We start from the raw sequence: 17,288 nt of genomic DNA, 5'->3' as shown, positions 1-17,288 counted from the left end.
CTCAAGAAAGAAAGAAGGAAAAATTATTTTTAATATCTCCAATTCATATTTCTTCAGCTCACTAAGGTTTCAAACCACTTCACATATATCCCCTTATTGCAGCTCTGGTTATTTGACAGATGAGGAAGCAGAAGCTTAGAGAGGAGCAAATGACTTATTCAAGGTCATGACAGTGGCAGTCAGGATTAACTACTTAGATTTCCAGATCCTAGATCCGGGAACTCTCAGTTTTATCTTTCTCTTTCTAGTCTCTCTTTCCCTGTCCCTTTCTCCTATTCTTTTGTCTTTTCTTCTCTGACTCTGTCTCTTTCTGATTTGAAAATTCAAAAATCCAAACAGAAATTGGATAGAATTTCAGCAGTGTTTTGGGGGGAAACTCTGGTAATAAATATACCATTGTCCCTACAACAGGCGGGACTCACGCCTCTGTGAATGGGCCAGATAATGAGCAATGACAAGCATACTCTGCCTGCCGAGAATCTTTTTTAGCCATCCATTCTTGGTGGCACTGCAGACAATCCACAGATGTGAAAAGATAAAAAAGCATATTAAAAGGAGAACTCAAATTCTATTAGTGTTTTTCTGATATTCCTTCAGTTGGGGAAGGAGAGCAGGAAAGACTGAATGATATCATTTCAGGGGCAACGTGGTGATATGCAATATTATAGGCAGGAGAGATCTTAAAACACAAGCAGGAAGGTGCCCCAAAAGTCAAATGAAATCATTGGTCACTCACTAAGCAGCTGCTCTCTTCTAGGCCCTGTGCTGGGTAAACTTGTTCGACTTGAATTTGAGACTGTTTAAGCCAGAGATGGCATCTCCTGCCTTGGGAAAAAGAGTCCCAGAATTGGAAAGAGATTCACAGATTCATACAGCAAATTGTGTGTGACTAATAAGCACTTACTGTATGTTAGATGCCATCCTAAGCAGTGAAGGAAGGACAAAAAGGCAAAATCTGTCCCTGCCCTTAAGAGCTCACATTTTCATCAAGGGTTACAAGATATAAATAGGTACATGAAAGATGTGTTCAAAACCAGTGGAATGTCATCTCTGAGGGAAAGTAGTCAGCTACCATGTAATTGGTTTTAATAATCATCTCCAGCGAGTGGACGGGTGGATTATGGAGGGAAGAATAAAAGAGAAAAAAAGAAAGTTACAGTATAACTTCATTATAGACTTAAAAGGAATAGCAAATGGTACATAAGAGATTTGCAGTATCATATACAATCATCTTTTTTCTATTCTATTATGTTATGAAAATACTTTTTTTGATTAAATTCATAATAAAATTTTAAAAAGAATCAAAGGATAGAATATTCACAAAATGTTTTTCAATTCTTAAAGTACTATATAACATATTTCCCTGAAAATAATACCAGCTCTTTATTAATTTTTGCTCTATTAGACACATTAGGGCTTATTTTCAGGGATTGTCTTAATTTTTTTCCTTTTCACGTGCAGCAATTTATATTCATTTGTGTACAAAAATCTACATTTATTCAAATGCAATTACATTGTCTTATTCTGGAACATTCTCATAACTCTCCAAACCCCAATTTCTGCCTGAATTTCTTGTGATTTTTTTCCTGTACAACCATTGGCCCCAGTCTCTCATATCCAGCATTAAAACTCTCCTCAAAAGACACCTCTTGTGTCTGTGGACTGCTCATATACAGCACATTGAAAGCAGAGCTGTCATGATTCTATCTCATGAATTCTTCACCCAAATCACCACCTCTTGCAGGTTTGGCTTTACAAAATTTCCAGCTGATTACTCTCCATTCTATTTCCAATGTAGTCATTGATTTCCATGCGCAGATGGCCCTTGAATGGCTTGTTTATTGCAATATGAAGAGCTGGAGATGGGCCGTCATTCCTGTGGGAATCATTATTTGATCTAGGCTTCTCTCTTTAAGGATGTTCAAGTCTTTAGTATGGTGTGTGCTGGCTGAATCCCAGCCAAGCAGACCTCTTTGGCCACCTTGAAAAAACAAGTGGCAGCATTAAATCAACCCAGAATATAAATGCCTGAAACATGTTCAATCTTATCTTTCTTGCCATTAGTGGCAATTAGTGGTGGGACTTTCTTTCCATCTAGACTTTATCAAGTGTGCAGGTTATTCATGTATTGTGTCTGTTCTCCAGTTGATCATTCAACAATAAGTTTTGAGTTCATTTGGTTACATAGGCATTTACTGCTTGTCCAAAGGCACCCTCTTGGGTACTTACAAATACTTAATTATAAATTTAAATTATCATTTACTTTAAGTATTAATGTTGATAATATTATTTATTTATATTTATATTAAAATATTTTATATTTCAATATGTCTGTCATGAGTTGCATTGGATATACTAAATGCATTTGTCTGGTTGACAATCTTAACTGGGGTTTATTTTGGGGTAGGGCTTATATTATGAGAATCCTGAAAAAATGCTAGGGTTATTTTTAGGGAAATACAGTATGTCAGTTATTGTTATTAATACTGATATTCTTCCCATATTTGAAAATCTCAGTGAGGGTGTACTCCCTACCTCATGAAACAACCTATTCTATTTTGAACATATTTGATTGTTGATATATTCTTTGTCTTGAGCCTTGAGCTTCTTCTATTCATTATTGCTATTTCTGTGCAGAAATATTGCCATTCAGATTTGAAGATAGGCTGAAAATTACATAAAAGAGTCAGGGCATGTATGGAATAGAGAATGGGATACCTTCCCATGAAATTTATACTTTTTTAATGAACAGGCAATATTCCAAGTATGGCAACAACCATTTTCTGACTGGCATGAATGTTAAAGGGTCCTAAGCAAGCTACTTGGCTCTTACCTATTGATCTGAGTGGAAGGAGCTGTCCACAGAGACAGAGGAGACAGCCATCATATTGTTTACACAATTTTGTGGTGTTCCAATGGGATTTGATTATAGTGATGTGGCTTAATAAGATGAGTCAAGGGTATAGTCATTCAAGTTTCCATTCCATTCTGTCCTCCATTTCTCTCAAGTTATGTCTGAGTAGAGGACCTATTTTGGGGCCACATGAATTATTAGGGCAGCAAAGATGAGTCCCTTAAACTTTCTAAGTTTCATGGGTTGCCTTCAGCATATCAGTTGAACTTCTTCCCCTATCTCTCACCCCACCATGGTAAACTTATGGGAGATTATGAATAAGAATTTTATCAGATGTACAAGCAAAAGAGGGTTGTGATCTTTATTAATGGAAGGAACATGGAAATTAATGTGACCACAGATCCATTTGAGAATTAATCCTAGGGAATGTATTTTTGTTGTCTGCTGCTTATAAAGGCTATAGTTCATAATGGAGAGGTGACTCAGAAGCCTTGAAGATTGTCGTGATGAAGTATGGAAATCCATAGAAGATCCACCAAAACTTGAAAAACTTTGAGTACAGAATCAGCAGTAGGTCTTTCCTCCCATATCTCAACATAACTGGAATAAAGAGACTTATCATTAAAGATCTGGTCACCAGCCTTTCAATTCCTTGAGTAGAATAACTCCTGAAACTATCTATTAAGGCATGGAAGAGTCCACACACTGATGAAAGTATTGCTATTTTGATGTATTAAGGAAGGTGGCATTATTACTGATTAAAATGTCATGATCTATGATTGCTTTTTAGCATACAGGAAATAGATTGCTTTAGCCATATGGCCAAAGGCCCCAATATTCAATTTCACATAGTATCTATTATTAGGGCAGCTTGGGTAATTGAATTATTTGTCCTTCAGCATTTAAAAATAATCACCAGATCCATTTGAAATGCTTACATAATTTATTCTTAGTGTTGACTCCTGCTCTGAATTGTTTTCATTCTATTAAAAAGTAACATTTAAAAATCAGTTCAGTATTCTGCCCAGGCATAGTAGTGAACCTCTTTGCCAAGTTATAGATAACAATTATTTTATTAATGGACAGGATAGCTTGTTACTATTTGTATGTTTTATTCTAAAACTGCTTTCATCGTGATCCTAATAAATTTTATTCTGTTTGTTTATAGGGGTCATTTTCATAAAATTGATAGTTCAGTGTTGGCACACACCATTGCAAACTAGAATCTCTCCTTTGTCTCTATCACATTCTATTTTGTATCACGCTTTTTGGTATCCTCCCATTAGATAATAATGCTTGAGGACAGAATTGTATTGTCTTTCATATTTACATCCTTGGTACCCTCGTGATCTCCCTGGTGATACACACACACACACATACACACACACACACACACACACACACACACACACACACACGAGACAGATAATAGCATTTATAACATAGCTTATATAAATCTCCTTCTTTTCTGTCTATATTAATAATCTACAATGAAGTCACCTCTGTACTATACTGTTGCAAGGGCCTCAAATCTTTCCTTACTCCAATTTTCTCTCTCTCCTTGAATCTTTCCTCTGCTCAGCTTTCAAGGGAATTTTTCTAAAGCATAAGTATGACCACGTTACCTTCTCTGCCTAGAGTGTTCCAGGGGTTTCCTGTTATTTCCAGGATTAAATATAAAGTCTTCTTTTTTTAAAATATAAAGTCTTCTGTTTGTTATTTAAAGTTCTTCCTAACTTTCTAGTTTTCTTGTACTCTGCTTCCCACAATTTAGCTGCACTGACCTACTTGCAGTTCCTTAACTATGACCATAGCTGTAACCATAACTATCTCTCTCCATGCCTTTGCATCGATAGTCCTCCATGTCCAAGATGCTCTGTCTTCACTTCTGTCTTTTAGTTTCCCTGGCTTCCTTTAAAGCTTAGCCAAAATGTCACCTTCTGTAGGAGACTTTCCTGGTACCTCTAGCTGCTGGAAAGTACATTTTCTTTCCAATTACTTTCCATCTAGAGGTCTTATTTATCTCATATGTACCTAGTTATTTCTTTGTTGTCTCCCCCATTAGAATGTAGACATCTTGAAGGTTGCACTAAATTGTTTGTTGATGGACTGACTGACCTAATCATGTCCTTGCATGCAAATAAGAGCTTGTTTAATTGAACTGTATGACATTGAAACAAGAAGGAAATAGCCCAATTACCACCTCTTTCCTAGATCTTTGTTACTGCTGGTTACTAGTTCTCTTCCTTGCACCCTAATATTTATTTTGAATATATTTTATATTTATTTATCTGTGTACATATTAACAGACTTAAGGCTTGTGCTACAGTCTCTTTCACAGAGTAGGTTCTTAATAAATACTTATTGAATTGAAAGGAAAAGAAAAGAGAAGGCCATATAATCTGCGATGCTTAGTTCAAATTAGCAAGCATCTACTACATACATACATGCATACATAACATACACATACATGTACATGAAGAAAAATAAATACATGTACATTTATACATGTGTGTATGCACATACATATATACATGCATAAATGTATTCATGTATAGCTGTGTCTGTATATATTAATATAGCTATATGTTACATGCATACACATGTATCATGCAATACACACATGTGTGTATATGCATATCTCAGTAAGTCACTCTGTTGCCTCCTCTTTAGCATCTTATGCATTATTTCCTCCCAACCCATCTGGCCTGTTCCAGGCTCTTCAAAGTCCTCCCATCTTCACTCTCTCTTCAGTCTAAGCCATGCTACCAGAATAATCTTCTTCATGCTGTGTATCTGTGATCTGACCTTATCACTTTCTGCTCACATTCTTCATTAGTTCCCTTTACTTTACTGAATAAAGCTTATGTTCCTTGGCATGGCATTCAAGGCCCTCCATATTCTGTCCTGATTTGTCTACTATGACTCCTCCTGTTTATGTGCTCTGGGATCTAGAATTGAGGTTCTTAAACTTTTTTTGTGTCAACGAGCCCTTTTCTTTTTGGAAATAAATGGTATTGCAATAGTTAATCAAATATAGATTTTTCAAAAAAAATTTACAGGCTCCAGGTTAAGAAACCCTGATTAGCCAAAGGGCTGTTCCCTGCTTCTAGAGCAAGCTTCTATTTTTCTACCTCTATGTCCTTGTCATGCTATTTTTAAGACTTGTGATGAACTCCATTTTTTCCTCCTTCTCTTGAATTTTCTTATTATTCTTTACAGGCCTCCTCAGATGTTTCCTCATTCCAAAACCTCTGCTCCCCAATTTAAAAAATATCCCTCTAAATTAATGAAACTTTGAACCTCATTAAGATACTTAGGCTCATTAGATCAATAGCTGGGAGGTACCTGGGATGAAGGATACCTTAGCAGTTGTTACCCAATCCTATATCTTTATACTGCAAATGAATTAGAATTTATATCAAAGTGAATTAGATTGTCTAGTCTTCCTCAAATTCTAAGCAGTAGGGTTTTGATTCAAACTCAGGACCTTAACACCAAAGCCAGAGCATTTTCCACAGACTTGAAGTCTAACCCACTGTAGTGCATAAGATTCTGCCCCTCAGTTCAGATGTTGTTGTCATTCAGTCATTTTTCAGTTGTGTTTGACTCTTTATTACCCAATTTGGGCCAATTTTCTTGGCTAAGATACTGGAGTGTTTGTCATTTCCTTCTCCAACTCCAGATGAAGAAATTGAGGCAAAACTGGATTAAGTGACTTGCCAAGGATCACACAGCTAGTAAGTGCCTGAGGCCAGATTTGTACTCGGAAAGATGAAGCTTTATGACTCCAGGCCCAGCTCTCTATTCACTGTCCCATCTTCTAGCTCCCTAATAGAATATTTAACTCTGTCCCACAACATGCTTAATAAATATTTATTGAGTTGGATCAAACTCATTTCAGTACTGAGCTCTTTGGATTCTTGTCTGGCCCTTAAACGACCCTTTTCTTTGATCCTCCTATGCTTCTTCAATATCCACTTGGATTTCTGGACCTCAGATATAATGCTTGCCTCTAGCCCATCTCACTCATTACCTTTTGAAAACCTTGTTGCTTGGTGGTGGGCCCACAATGCTGCGTTGTCTTAGGATGGTGGCTTTGCTTGTTTCTGGCTCCTTGCTCCTGGAACCATTTTTTCAACAGACTGAGCTCCATTGACCTGAAAAATTAACTCAACCCAGAAACCTAGCCATTGGCATGATCTGATGTGGGTCCTATTACTAGAGATTGGTTCATGGAGCATGAGTACAATATTTTGCTCCTGTTGCACTGATGAATGGATAGACAAAGGGCTTCCAGAAAAGCTTATTTAGCAGCAAAGGAATTGGGAAAGGTTTCCATGATAGAGCTCAGATAAAAGAAAACATGACTAATGGTTGCCTGAAGGCCAGTTACATCTGGTGATTTTCATTGGCAAGTAATTTCAACATTTATTCAGTGGATCAATAAAAGTGATTTCTCCCCCCAGCCCAGTGCTGACCTCAACACAAAGCCAATTTTTAAGAAATAAAAGAAAAGCTAAAAAGTGGTCTCTTGTGATGGAGAATACATATAAGTATCTCAAATGAAGAGTCTTTCTCTTCTGTTCCTATTATTCTTTGAGAATTATAGTTACAAATCTGATCCTTAAAAATTGTGAGACCTTTGGTGAGTTATTCGACCCCTCTCAGCCTCAAGTTTCTACAACTATAAAATAGAGGTAACACTATCTTAACTCTGATGGAAGAGTTATTTGGAAGCTATTTGGGAGATGAAATTTTTCTAATATATGCAAAAATACTTTGAATGTAATGAAACCCTCAATGTATGCAGTCATGGAAGATATTAGAATACTACGTTTTCCTGGTAAATAAATGGTATCAAGATGAAGCATTTGAGTATATCAGCTTAGAAAGCTCTGAATGGAGAAGTCATTTTTATGCACTAAAATAGATTTACTCACTCCTCTTTGACTTAAGTTGAGACCTAAACCCAGGTATTCTTGACTCTACATCCAACACTCTGACCAACATCTTCAGGCTAAATAACTGGAATGATGATGAATGATGGTTGTCCTTGATTCTCAAAGAGGACCATGAGATCAGGGAGGTGATGCCATGAATGAGGATTGGATTTGAATAAGGGGGCCTTTGCTAAGTCACCAGCTTCACTTTCTCCTTCAGAGCCATCAATGGCCAGACATGAATCAGGTCAACTGGAGATAGCCCTGGAGGCAAGGCAGTCAGAGTTAAATGACTTGCCCAAGATCACACAGCTAAGTATTAAGTGTCTGAGTCTGGATTTGAACTCAGGACCTCCTGACTCCAGGGCTAGTGCTCTATGTGCTGTCACCTAGCAGGTAGTCCCAGGAGCTAGAACTCCAGGCCAAGAGTCAGAAAGATTCATCTTCCAGAGTTCAAATCCAGTGTCAGACACTGAACAGCTGTATGACTCTGGACAAAAATCACTTGACTCTGTTTACCTCTATTTCATCTGTAAAATGATCTGGAAATAGTCAAACACTCTAAATAACTATAAAGTGCCTGTGTCCAATAATTAACGCTAATGTGTATAAAGAACTTCACATTTTACAAAAGACTTTTCTCATAAAAAACCCTGTCAAGTAGATGATTCAAATGTTCCCATAGGGTAGACTTAATTAATTTATTTATTTATTTTACAATTGGGATTAAGTGACTTGCTCAAGGTCACATAGCTAGCAAGTGTCTGAATCCAGATTTGCACTAAGGTCCTCATGACTCCAGGGCTGGTACTCTATCTACTGTGCCACTCAGCTGCCCTATGGTATACTTTCAAAAATCATAGAAATGGTTAGATGCTAACCTTTAGCAGAGTTGGAAGTGTGTGTGTGTGTGTGTGTGTGTGTGTGTGTGTGTGTGTGTGTGTCTTATGTCCTTGCTCATATTCAACAACACATTCATTTAAACATTTCAGGAGAATTCCAAACATGGGGAAATGCTCCCCTGTATCCTGTCAGTCTAAGGGGATGCTTTCATTGCCTGGGCTATTCAGAAGCAGGAGTCACAGAATGGGCCGTGTCTCCAGGTCTTCACACCTCCTGGTGTTTATATTCTGCTGAGGGCTTTCTGACCCCCTGCAGCCAGGGCTGAGCCTCCTGTCTCTTAGACTTGTTGTGATCCAGGATATGCATCTGATTCTGTCTGAGCCCAAGTCATCACCCAGACTTTCAGTATACACACTTTATAGCTTCTTCTCTTTTAGATGAACTACAGTAACTCAAGGTGAAAGAGACCTTATCTGCCTGCCAGTTTCTTGCTGAGTGGCCTTCATTAAGCTCTACAGCTGTTTCTGGTTTCAAAATGAAGATGATTATGTTGACCCTACTTACTTCTGGGAGGCATTGGAAGGATCACATAAGAGAATGCATTTTAAAGAGTCAGTCAGCAAACATTTATTAAGAACTTGCTATGTTGCCAAGCACTTTATAAATGATAGTATAGGAATTCAGGTGACCCTTCTTCCCTTTCTGTCCTTTCTTCATTCACTCATTCAGAGGCAACAGTTATGTGACAGACACCATAGAAATACAAATAAAGGTAAAAACTGACCCTGGTCTCAAGGAACACTGCCATTCTAATTCAAATATTACTTATTAAATGGTTAGAATAGACATTCCTTCTGGTTTGGGAGTTGGAGAATCACAAAATAATACACCATAGATTTATAATCTAAAATTGGAGGATATTCCCCCCACCCTTCCTGCTTTAATTCTTTCATTCCAAAAAGAAAAACTGAAGCCCTTAAGCAAAGTGACTTACCCAAGATCACCCAGGGAATATTCATGGAAGTGTTTTTCTGGACTTTGAAGGATGTGTAGGATTTCAAAAGGGATAGAGGGTGTAGCTAGTATTCCAAGGATAAGGGATCAAGGTGGAGATAGGTGATGTACAAATCTTATATTCCATAATTTAAAAGTAAACAAAGGTGACATGATCAGAACTGTACACTAAGAATATTCTAGGAACATAGGAACAGAACTTAAAGGTAATCTAGTTCAGTCTTTATATTTTATGAGAAGAAATGAATCTCATGTTCTGGGGTCCTTGCTGTCCTTAGAAATGCCAGGAGGAGTAGGAGTGGGGAGGAAGAAGGAGGGTTTTTTTAATCAATACTATAAAAATCAATACTATAAAAATGGCATGACTGTCTTCAATAGGCTTACTGTTAGAAATATCTGGAAGAGGTTAGTAACATTTCCAGAGTCCAGAAGGCAAGACTTTGAAAGGTTACATTATGCCCGCCCTATAATAATTGATAATAATAATAGTATTTGTATTTTGTTTTAAAGTTTGCAGACCTCCTTTTTATCCTCACAACAACCCTGAAAGATAATTATTATTATTATCCCTATTTTACACTTGAAGAAAGTAAAACAAATAGAGCTTAAATAACCAAGCCAGAGTCATTCAGTTTATAAATATCTGAGATAATAAATATCTTCCTGACCCTGGATATATTGCTTTATCCACTTTTCTACCAGCTGCCTCTAGTAAAAACTCAACAGCAGAAAGGAAAACTATTTGTTCCATCTGACTGCTTTAAATACCAAAATTTGTAAGAGAATTTCCCTCAGCCTTAGGAAGACCAGGGTTCAAGTCATTCCTCAAATTCATGTGAGCTATGTGACCCTGAAGAAGTCATTCAACCTCTTAGTACCCATAGTGGCTCTTTAAGATCATGGTTATAAATTGGAGGGCATCTGGGTGCCCATCTAGACTAGGGAATGGAATTTTCTCACTAAGATTTTACCAAACTACTAAAATCAAAGACCCATTCAAACATGAGTCTTCAAAAAAAATGAGAAGAGATGGAGGGTTCAGAGCTGGGATTCCAACCCAGTTCCCAGGGCTTTGGTTTTTATTTGTTTTTTTCCCCTTTTATATTAGGCTACCTTTGAAATGCCAAATTTTCACTTATGGTTTACCAAATTCTAGTAGAAACAGTATGGAGTGGTGGAAAGGACTGTCAGTCAGAAGACATATTACCATAAGCTTCATCTTCCTCATCCTGTAAAATGGAAGTAGAAATGACTTCCTCTTGGGTTTAGCCATAAGGATCAAATGAAATAGCCATCATAACTATAAAAGATTCAATAAATGTTAGCTACCATTAGATAGTGAATTTCTCTTCACTGGATATCTTGATGCCAAAGGCTAATAAGCAACTTGCTGGCTATGATACAGTTATGTTTCTTAATCAAATGTGAGTTGGGCTCAATTCCTTTCCAAATTCTCAGATTCTGTGATTATTTTTATCATTATTATCATTATCATTATTATTATTAATCTCCTTAAAAAAGGGGGCAGTTTTCTTGAGTCTAATCCCTTCCCAGTTCATAGTTCACTCATGGTGTGATTCAGATTCTCTGGCCCCATTATGTCTCCACTGAATGTGACCTAAATTATTCTTTCTCCTGGATAGTATTCTGCTTGCATTTCTAGAGCAGAAGTCTCAGCCTTCACTAGTCTGTGACTTATGTTTTACATAGCAAGGCTCTGTCTTTCTCAGAGTTGTCATTTTCTCTATGAGTCTCTGAGCTTTGGATACTTGTCCATCCTCACCTCTCCCCCAACTTTTTTTGTTGTTGTTGTTTGAACCTTTATCTTCATTTAAATCCTTGAATCCTACTTTTTTTCTTTTTTTTTCCTGGAAAGTTCAGTGCCTATCTAATAAACTCTTTACCAGATTGACTTTCCCTTTAAGTAACAATGAATATGCATTTTTTTTAAATCATTTTAGTCTATATATCTACGTATGCTATTAGTGTCTAAAGTAATATCCAAATCGGCATATTGGTTGTTCTTTTCATAAAACATCCCATCTCTCCCCTGTTGTGCTAATGTTTGCCCATTTTTTGCAAAGCACATTCTTTCTTCAACTCCATCTTGCAGTTTCTAGTTTCCTTCAAAGCATGGCCCAAGAGCCAGTTTTGACATAGGTTCTTTCCTGATTACTCTTCACTTTCCTGTGTAGTAACTTTGTCTATACTTTGTGTTTACTTATTTACATAAATGTTGTACTATTCAAATAGAATGTAAGCTCCTTGAGGGCAGAGACTTGTGTGTGTTTTGCTTTCTTTCCTCAGTGCCCAACTCAATGCCTTGCAAATAGAATGCATTAATCCTTTAACTTTTTCAGAGCATTTTATAAATATCTCATTTTATTCTCAAAAAAACCTTGGGGAGAAAGATGCTTTTATCCCCATTTGACCAATGAGGAAACTGAGGCAAGTGTATAAGGTGACTTATCCAGGGTCATACAACTAATCTTGAATCTTACTTTTGTCTTTTTTTTGGTAGCCTTCCTGGAAAGTTCAGTGTCTGTCTAATAAAAGCTTTGTCAGATTGACTTTCCCTATTCCCTTTACAATTTCTTTTTCATCCTTTTGGTCTATGTATCTATATATGATGGTAGTATCTAAAGAGCATAATAGCTATTCTTTATATAAGAACATAGTGTTTAGAATACAGGATCTGGATTCAGGAAGACCCAAATTCAATTCTGACTTCAATTATTAAATGGGTGACCCTGGACACATCACTTAACCTTAATCTTTAAGGTTCATTTTCCTTCTCTGTAAATTGAGTATAATAGCACCTAACTCCCAAAATCATTGTGAAGCTCAAATATATTTGTAAAGCACTCACAAGCTTTGAAGCACCATATAAATCCCAGTTATTCTTTTCATTATTATATTGTTATCATTATCATACACATATGTGTGGAATCATAGAACATTAGATCTGGATCTAGGAGATTATTTGTTCTAACCCTCTCCATATTTAAATGAGGAAACTGTAGACTAGAGAAGTTAAATACTTTAGCCCTGTTAAATAGTAAGTCAATAGATGATTATGGAGATTGTATAGCAGTAAAAAACTTTTCTATAAAATGAACATCTTTGATTTAGTACTGTAATTTTCTGCAGTGGAAAGATAATTGGATTTGGACCAGAGAGCCTGAATTTAAAACCTATCTTTGCCACTTATTACTGTGTAACCTTGAAAGTCACTGAAGCTCACTGGGCCTTAGTTTTCTCATCTGCACAATGAGGGGTTAGACTAGATAACTTTTAAATATTTCTTACAGATCTTTATCTATGACATTACAACTCTATGGACTGGGGCACTTCTAACTCCCTGCTTTGAACAAATTATGAGTGTTCGTACTCTCTGTATTGAAAGTTGATGGTGTTTGTGATCTGTGTGTGTGTCTGGATCTGAAAAAGACAGATGGATGACTAATGGCCTTTCCACACCAAATTACCTGGAGACCACGAAGAAAACAGATAGGCATGGACAGGGAACCTAGAGACTAGAAATATAATTTTCATCAATTCCGAATTAGAAGGTGATTGGGATTGACTGTCTCTTCCTTATGTGTTTGGTTCCATGATAATGGCTTAAGGGACCATGTCATATTTAGACCAGTGATGTGCCTTTTCTCTTTGGCATTTTTCATGTTCCTTTTGGTTGCTTTATAATTGAGCTCCTTATAATAAAACAATTAAGGACATTTAGATGTGGAAAGGGCCTTAGAGATATAGCATCTTAGAACAAACATCACAGAAATTTGTATAGAGCCTTGCATTTTGTAGGACGAGTGAACTTTTTGCAGTACTTCTGATCAGTGGTCACTTTAGGGAGAAGAAAGAGACCTCTGCCTCCTAAACTGGCTGCTCCACTTTGGACAGCTCTAATTTGAAGGATATTGTAGGATATTAAAAGATAATTTTCCTAATTTGGAGCCTAATCTGTCATGGCCTCTCTGAAAATTCTATCTTTGTAATCAAGCCAATTTCTAATTATCTAGTCTACCCTATCACTTTAAAGAAGAGGAAACTGAGATATAGGAGAGGAAGAATGGTTTACGAATGGTTTTGAAGCTATTAGATGATTGGAGCCTGAAATGTGAATGAAACCCCAATTCTCCTAGCCACCTGCTCATTTTTTGTTGTTGTTACTGTTGTTCAGTCATTTCAGTCATGTCTGACTCTTCATGGCCCCATTAGGGTTTTCTTGGTGAAGATACTGGAGTAGTTTGCCACTTTCTTCTCCAACTCATTTTACAAATGAGGAATCTGAGGTGGACAGGGTGAAGTGCCAGGGTGACACAGCTAGTAAATGACTGAGACTGGATTTGAACTCAGGAAGAGGACTCATTTATTATGCACTATTCTACCATATCCTAGAATCCTAGAATTGGAAGAGACCTTGGAAGTCATTTAGTACAATACATTATCTATAAAGCGAATTAATATTGCAAGTATGCTAGGTGGTCCAATGAACCTGGAAATCTTGGGCTTCTGGAAAACATTCATTTCCTAAGGCCCTATTTCCACTCCACCTGTGACTTAGACAAGCTCCTTCTCCTTTCTCTGCCACAATTTTTCTAACTCTAAATCAGGTACCTATCCCTCCCTATATTTTTGGTGACATAAAATTGAGGCAGTGGAGTCAAAGACTTGAGTTCAAATGTTGCCTCAGACACTTATTAGCTGTGTGGCCCTGGACAAGTTATTTAAAAAAATAAAACCTTTGTTTACCTCAATTTTCTTAACTAAAATGGGCATAATAGTAGTACCCCCCCCCCGGGGTTGTTATGAGGATATTTATAAAGTGTTTTGTGAAACTTTAATTTCAACTAGCTAAAAAATATCCCCAGGAAGTAGTTCTCTGACGCCTGATTGAACAGCTTCTGTGATGGGATTCTCCCTGTCCTCCAGACATCCTAGTTCATTTTTTGATGGGTTTGATTGAGGGAAGTTCTGTATGCTAAGGGAATTACAGTTCTTTATACCATGCCACCACCATTCCACACCTCAGTTGCTCTTTGTTCCATGTACATTTAGTCATTGACAACTATGTCTTGTGTATCCAATCGATTCCACTGATTCTCCACTTGATTTCTTAGCCAATACCAAATAGTTTTATGATTGCTGCTTTATAATATAGTTTTAGATCTGGTCCAATTGGGCCACCTTCCTTTGTATTTTTTTTTTCAATAATTCCCTTGATATTCTTGATTATTTTGTACTTTCAAATAAATTTGTTACTTTTTTTCCTAGCTCTGTAGTATAATTCTTTTGGTAATTTGATATGTCACTATTTTTAATGAAGTAATTTCTTGTTTGTTCCTATCCACAGCTGATATTATTTCTACAGTCGAGTTCAACCACACGGGAGAACTACTGGCTACTGGGGACAAGGGGGGCCGGGTTGTCATATTCCAAAGGGAACCAGAGGTAAGTAGCTTGGGGCTTGGTCCAATTCTGGGGAATTTACACTGGGGTAGGGAGGGTTGTGCATGTAGAAAGTATATAGTCTAATTCTTCTTGGCATGCAGAGGGTGCTTGGGCTTCTGGAAAACATTTATTTCCTAAGACCCTATTTCCACTCCACCTGTGACCTGGACAAGCTCTGTCCCCTGTCTCTGCCACAATTTTTCTAACTCTAAATTAGGGATACTACCACCTACCCCTCCCTACTTTTTTGGTGAGGTAAGATTGAGGTAGTGGAGTCAAAAATTGGGAGTCAAATTCTGACTGCCAGAATTGGCATCAGTTTTTTTAAACCTCTGAAATGGGATAATTATAATGACCCTCACTCTGTCACTGGAATGTTAGTAGAATAAAATAAAAGCAAAATGAAAAAATGTTAAAGTTGGTGAACAAAAAGATTGAGAAAGGAACTCGAAATAGGTTTTCCTGTTTGTTGTGGGGTAAATCTGGGCCCCCAAACCTATCGTTAGGGTGAAGGGACAAAGTCTTAGTGCCAGCCATATTGGCTTAAATCAAGCCAAAGTTCTTTCTGAAAGCCCAAGGAAGATTGAACCTTTACCAGCATACCAACCTTTTGGGATTGTTTCCAAGCACTACCATAAGACACCAGATCCTTGGGGAAGGAAATAACATATGGACATTCTTCCCTAGTGTCTTTCCTTTTGTTTACTATATCAAGGAAAGAATTAAGAACTGGTCCTGTGGTTTCACTGAAAAATTCCCCAAATGTTACCTTTTGTAATAGCAATGGGACACATAAATATGTCCAAATTATAGAAATTTCTTCTTAGGAAACTCAGACAACGTATCAGTACCTCTCCTATCCTCTGGAGGCTCACCAGGGTCTGTCTATACTTCTCAGGTCCAACATAGCTGCTTTAAAAGTGCTCAAATGAGACAGCTTAGTAAAAATCTACTGGCCCTGGTACCAAATGCTCCCTCATGCTCACACATCCCAGATTCCATCTTCCCACACTGCTCACTGCAACAGCAGTGTACTGCAACCTAACTGAAACTGTGCCTCTGATTTCTCCCACTCCAATGCTGAACCAAATGATAGATTGAACTTGCCTACACCTACACAGAGTGGTGTTGGACTGCTTTACCTGACGTGAAGCCATAATTTTCTTCTCTGCCTGTTGACATCCTCCCTTCCTTTAAGAACCATCTCAGATGCCACTTGTCACGTGAAGCCTTCAATGACACCTTCTGGCAAATGTGATTTCTTCCTCTTCATATTCCTTATAGCACTTCATCTAGATCTTATAATGTTCTGCATTGGATCATGCTTATTTGTAACTGTGACCTCTTTCCTTTCCTCAAATTATATCATAATTCCTTGATGACAAAGATTATGTAATTTTTTATCTTTCTATGCCAATGTTTAGCATAATGACTGGTACATGAGAAATATTGTTGAATAAATATCTGCATGAATATTTAACCTATGAACCCAGTATCAATTTACTTTTGTTCTTATCTTAACTCTCTTAAAATAGCAAATCTGAAGAATTTCAGTTGACTTTGGAAATCTAATATGGTTGACTTGTATTCTTCAATATATGGTAAATATTTACCCCACATTGGGCTGCAGTATTATTTCTCCTTTGTAAAAAAGGAAATCATCATGTGATGTAACTCCTACCTCAATCTCTCTAATAATAATAATAATATAGGGTTCTTAAGGGAAGGCACATGAACCTTTTTTGGGTTCGTAGAAGAGTCTTTTGAGTACATACATTAAAGACTCCTAGTTAGTAGCATATGGTAGGAGAAAATGAACACTGGACTTAGTGTCACAGGACCTGAGTTCTAATCCTACCTTCACTACTTACTATATGATTTTGGACAAGTCACTTCACCTCATCAGGCCTCAATTCTTTATCTTTAAAATGAGGAAGTCAATTTTGATTACCCTTAAGATCCCCTTTAGCTCAGAATCCCATGAGTTCCATGAAATGGGGACAATTTTAATATGTTTGCCTCCTGTTCAAGAGAAAAAAATCTTGATTTAGGGCTTAAATGTAATTTTCTCAATTTAGAGTGTCTTCTTAAAACTAAAATTCCACTCTGATATTTCTTAGTTGTGTGATCCAGTGGCTCAGATAACTCTCTAGGATTATCCACTAAGT

The 17,288-nt window shown here is 37.1% G+C and overlaps 1 protein-coding gene across 5 annotated transcripts in view; it reads left to right on the top strand.

Annotated features, from left to right (window-relative positions):
* Positions 1-17,288, top strand: part of PPP2R2C (protein phosphatase 2 regulatory subunit Bgamma) — a 388,395-nt gene that overhangs the window by 282,891 nt on the left and 88,216 nt on the right. For all 5 annotated transcript variants that reach the window (XM_074229817.1, XM_074229816.1, XM_074229818.1 and 2 more), the window contains one exon: positions 15,023-15,120. In XM_074229817.1, coding sequence (XP_074085918.1) covers positions 15,023-15,120 — 98 coding nt within the window. The remainder of the gene's footprint in view (positions 1-15,022; positions 15,121-17,288) is intronic.

This window comes from Macrotis lagotis, chromosome 3, assembly GCF_037893015.1.
Source record: "Macrotis lagotis isolate mMagLag1 chromosome 3, bilby.v1.9.chrom.fasta, whole genome shotgun sequence".
Classification (NCBI taxonomy): Eukaryota; Metazoa; Chordata; class Mammalia; order Peramelemorphia; family Peramelidae; genus Macrotis; species Macrotis lagotis.
The sequence above is the reverse complement of the archived record's forward strand: the minus strand, read 5'-3'. Positions and strand labels throughout refer to the sequence as shown.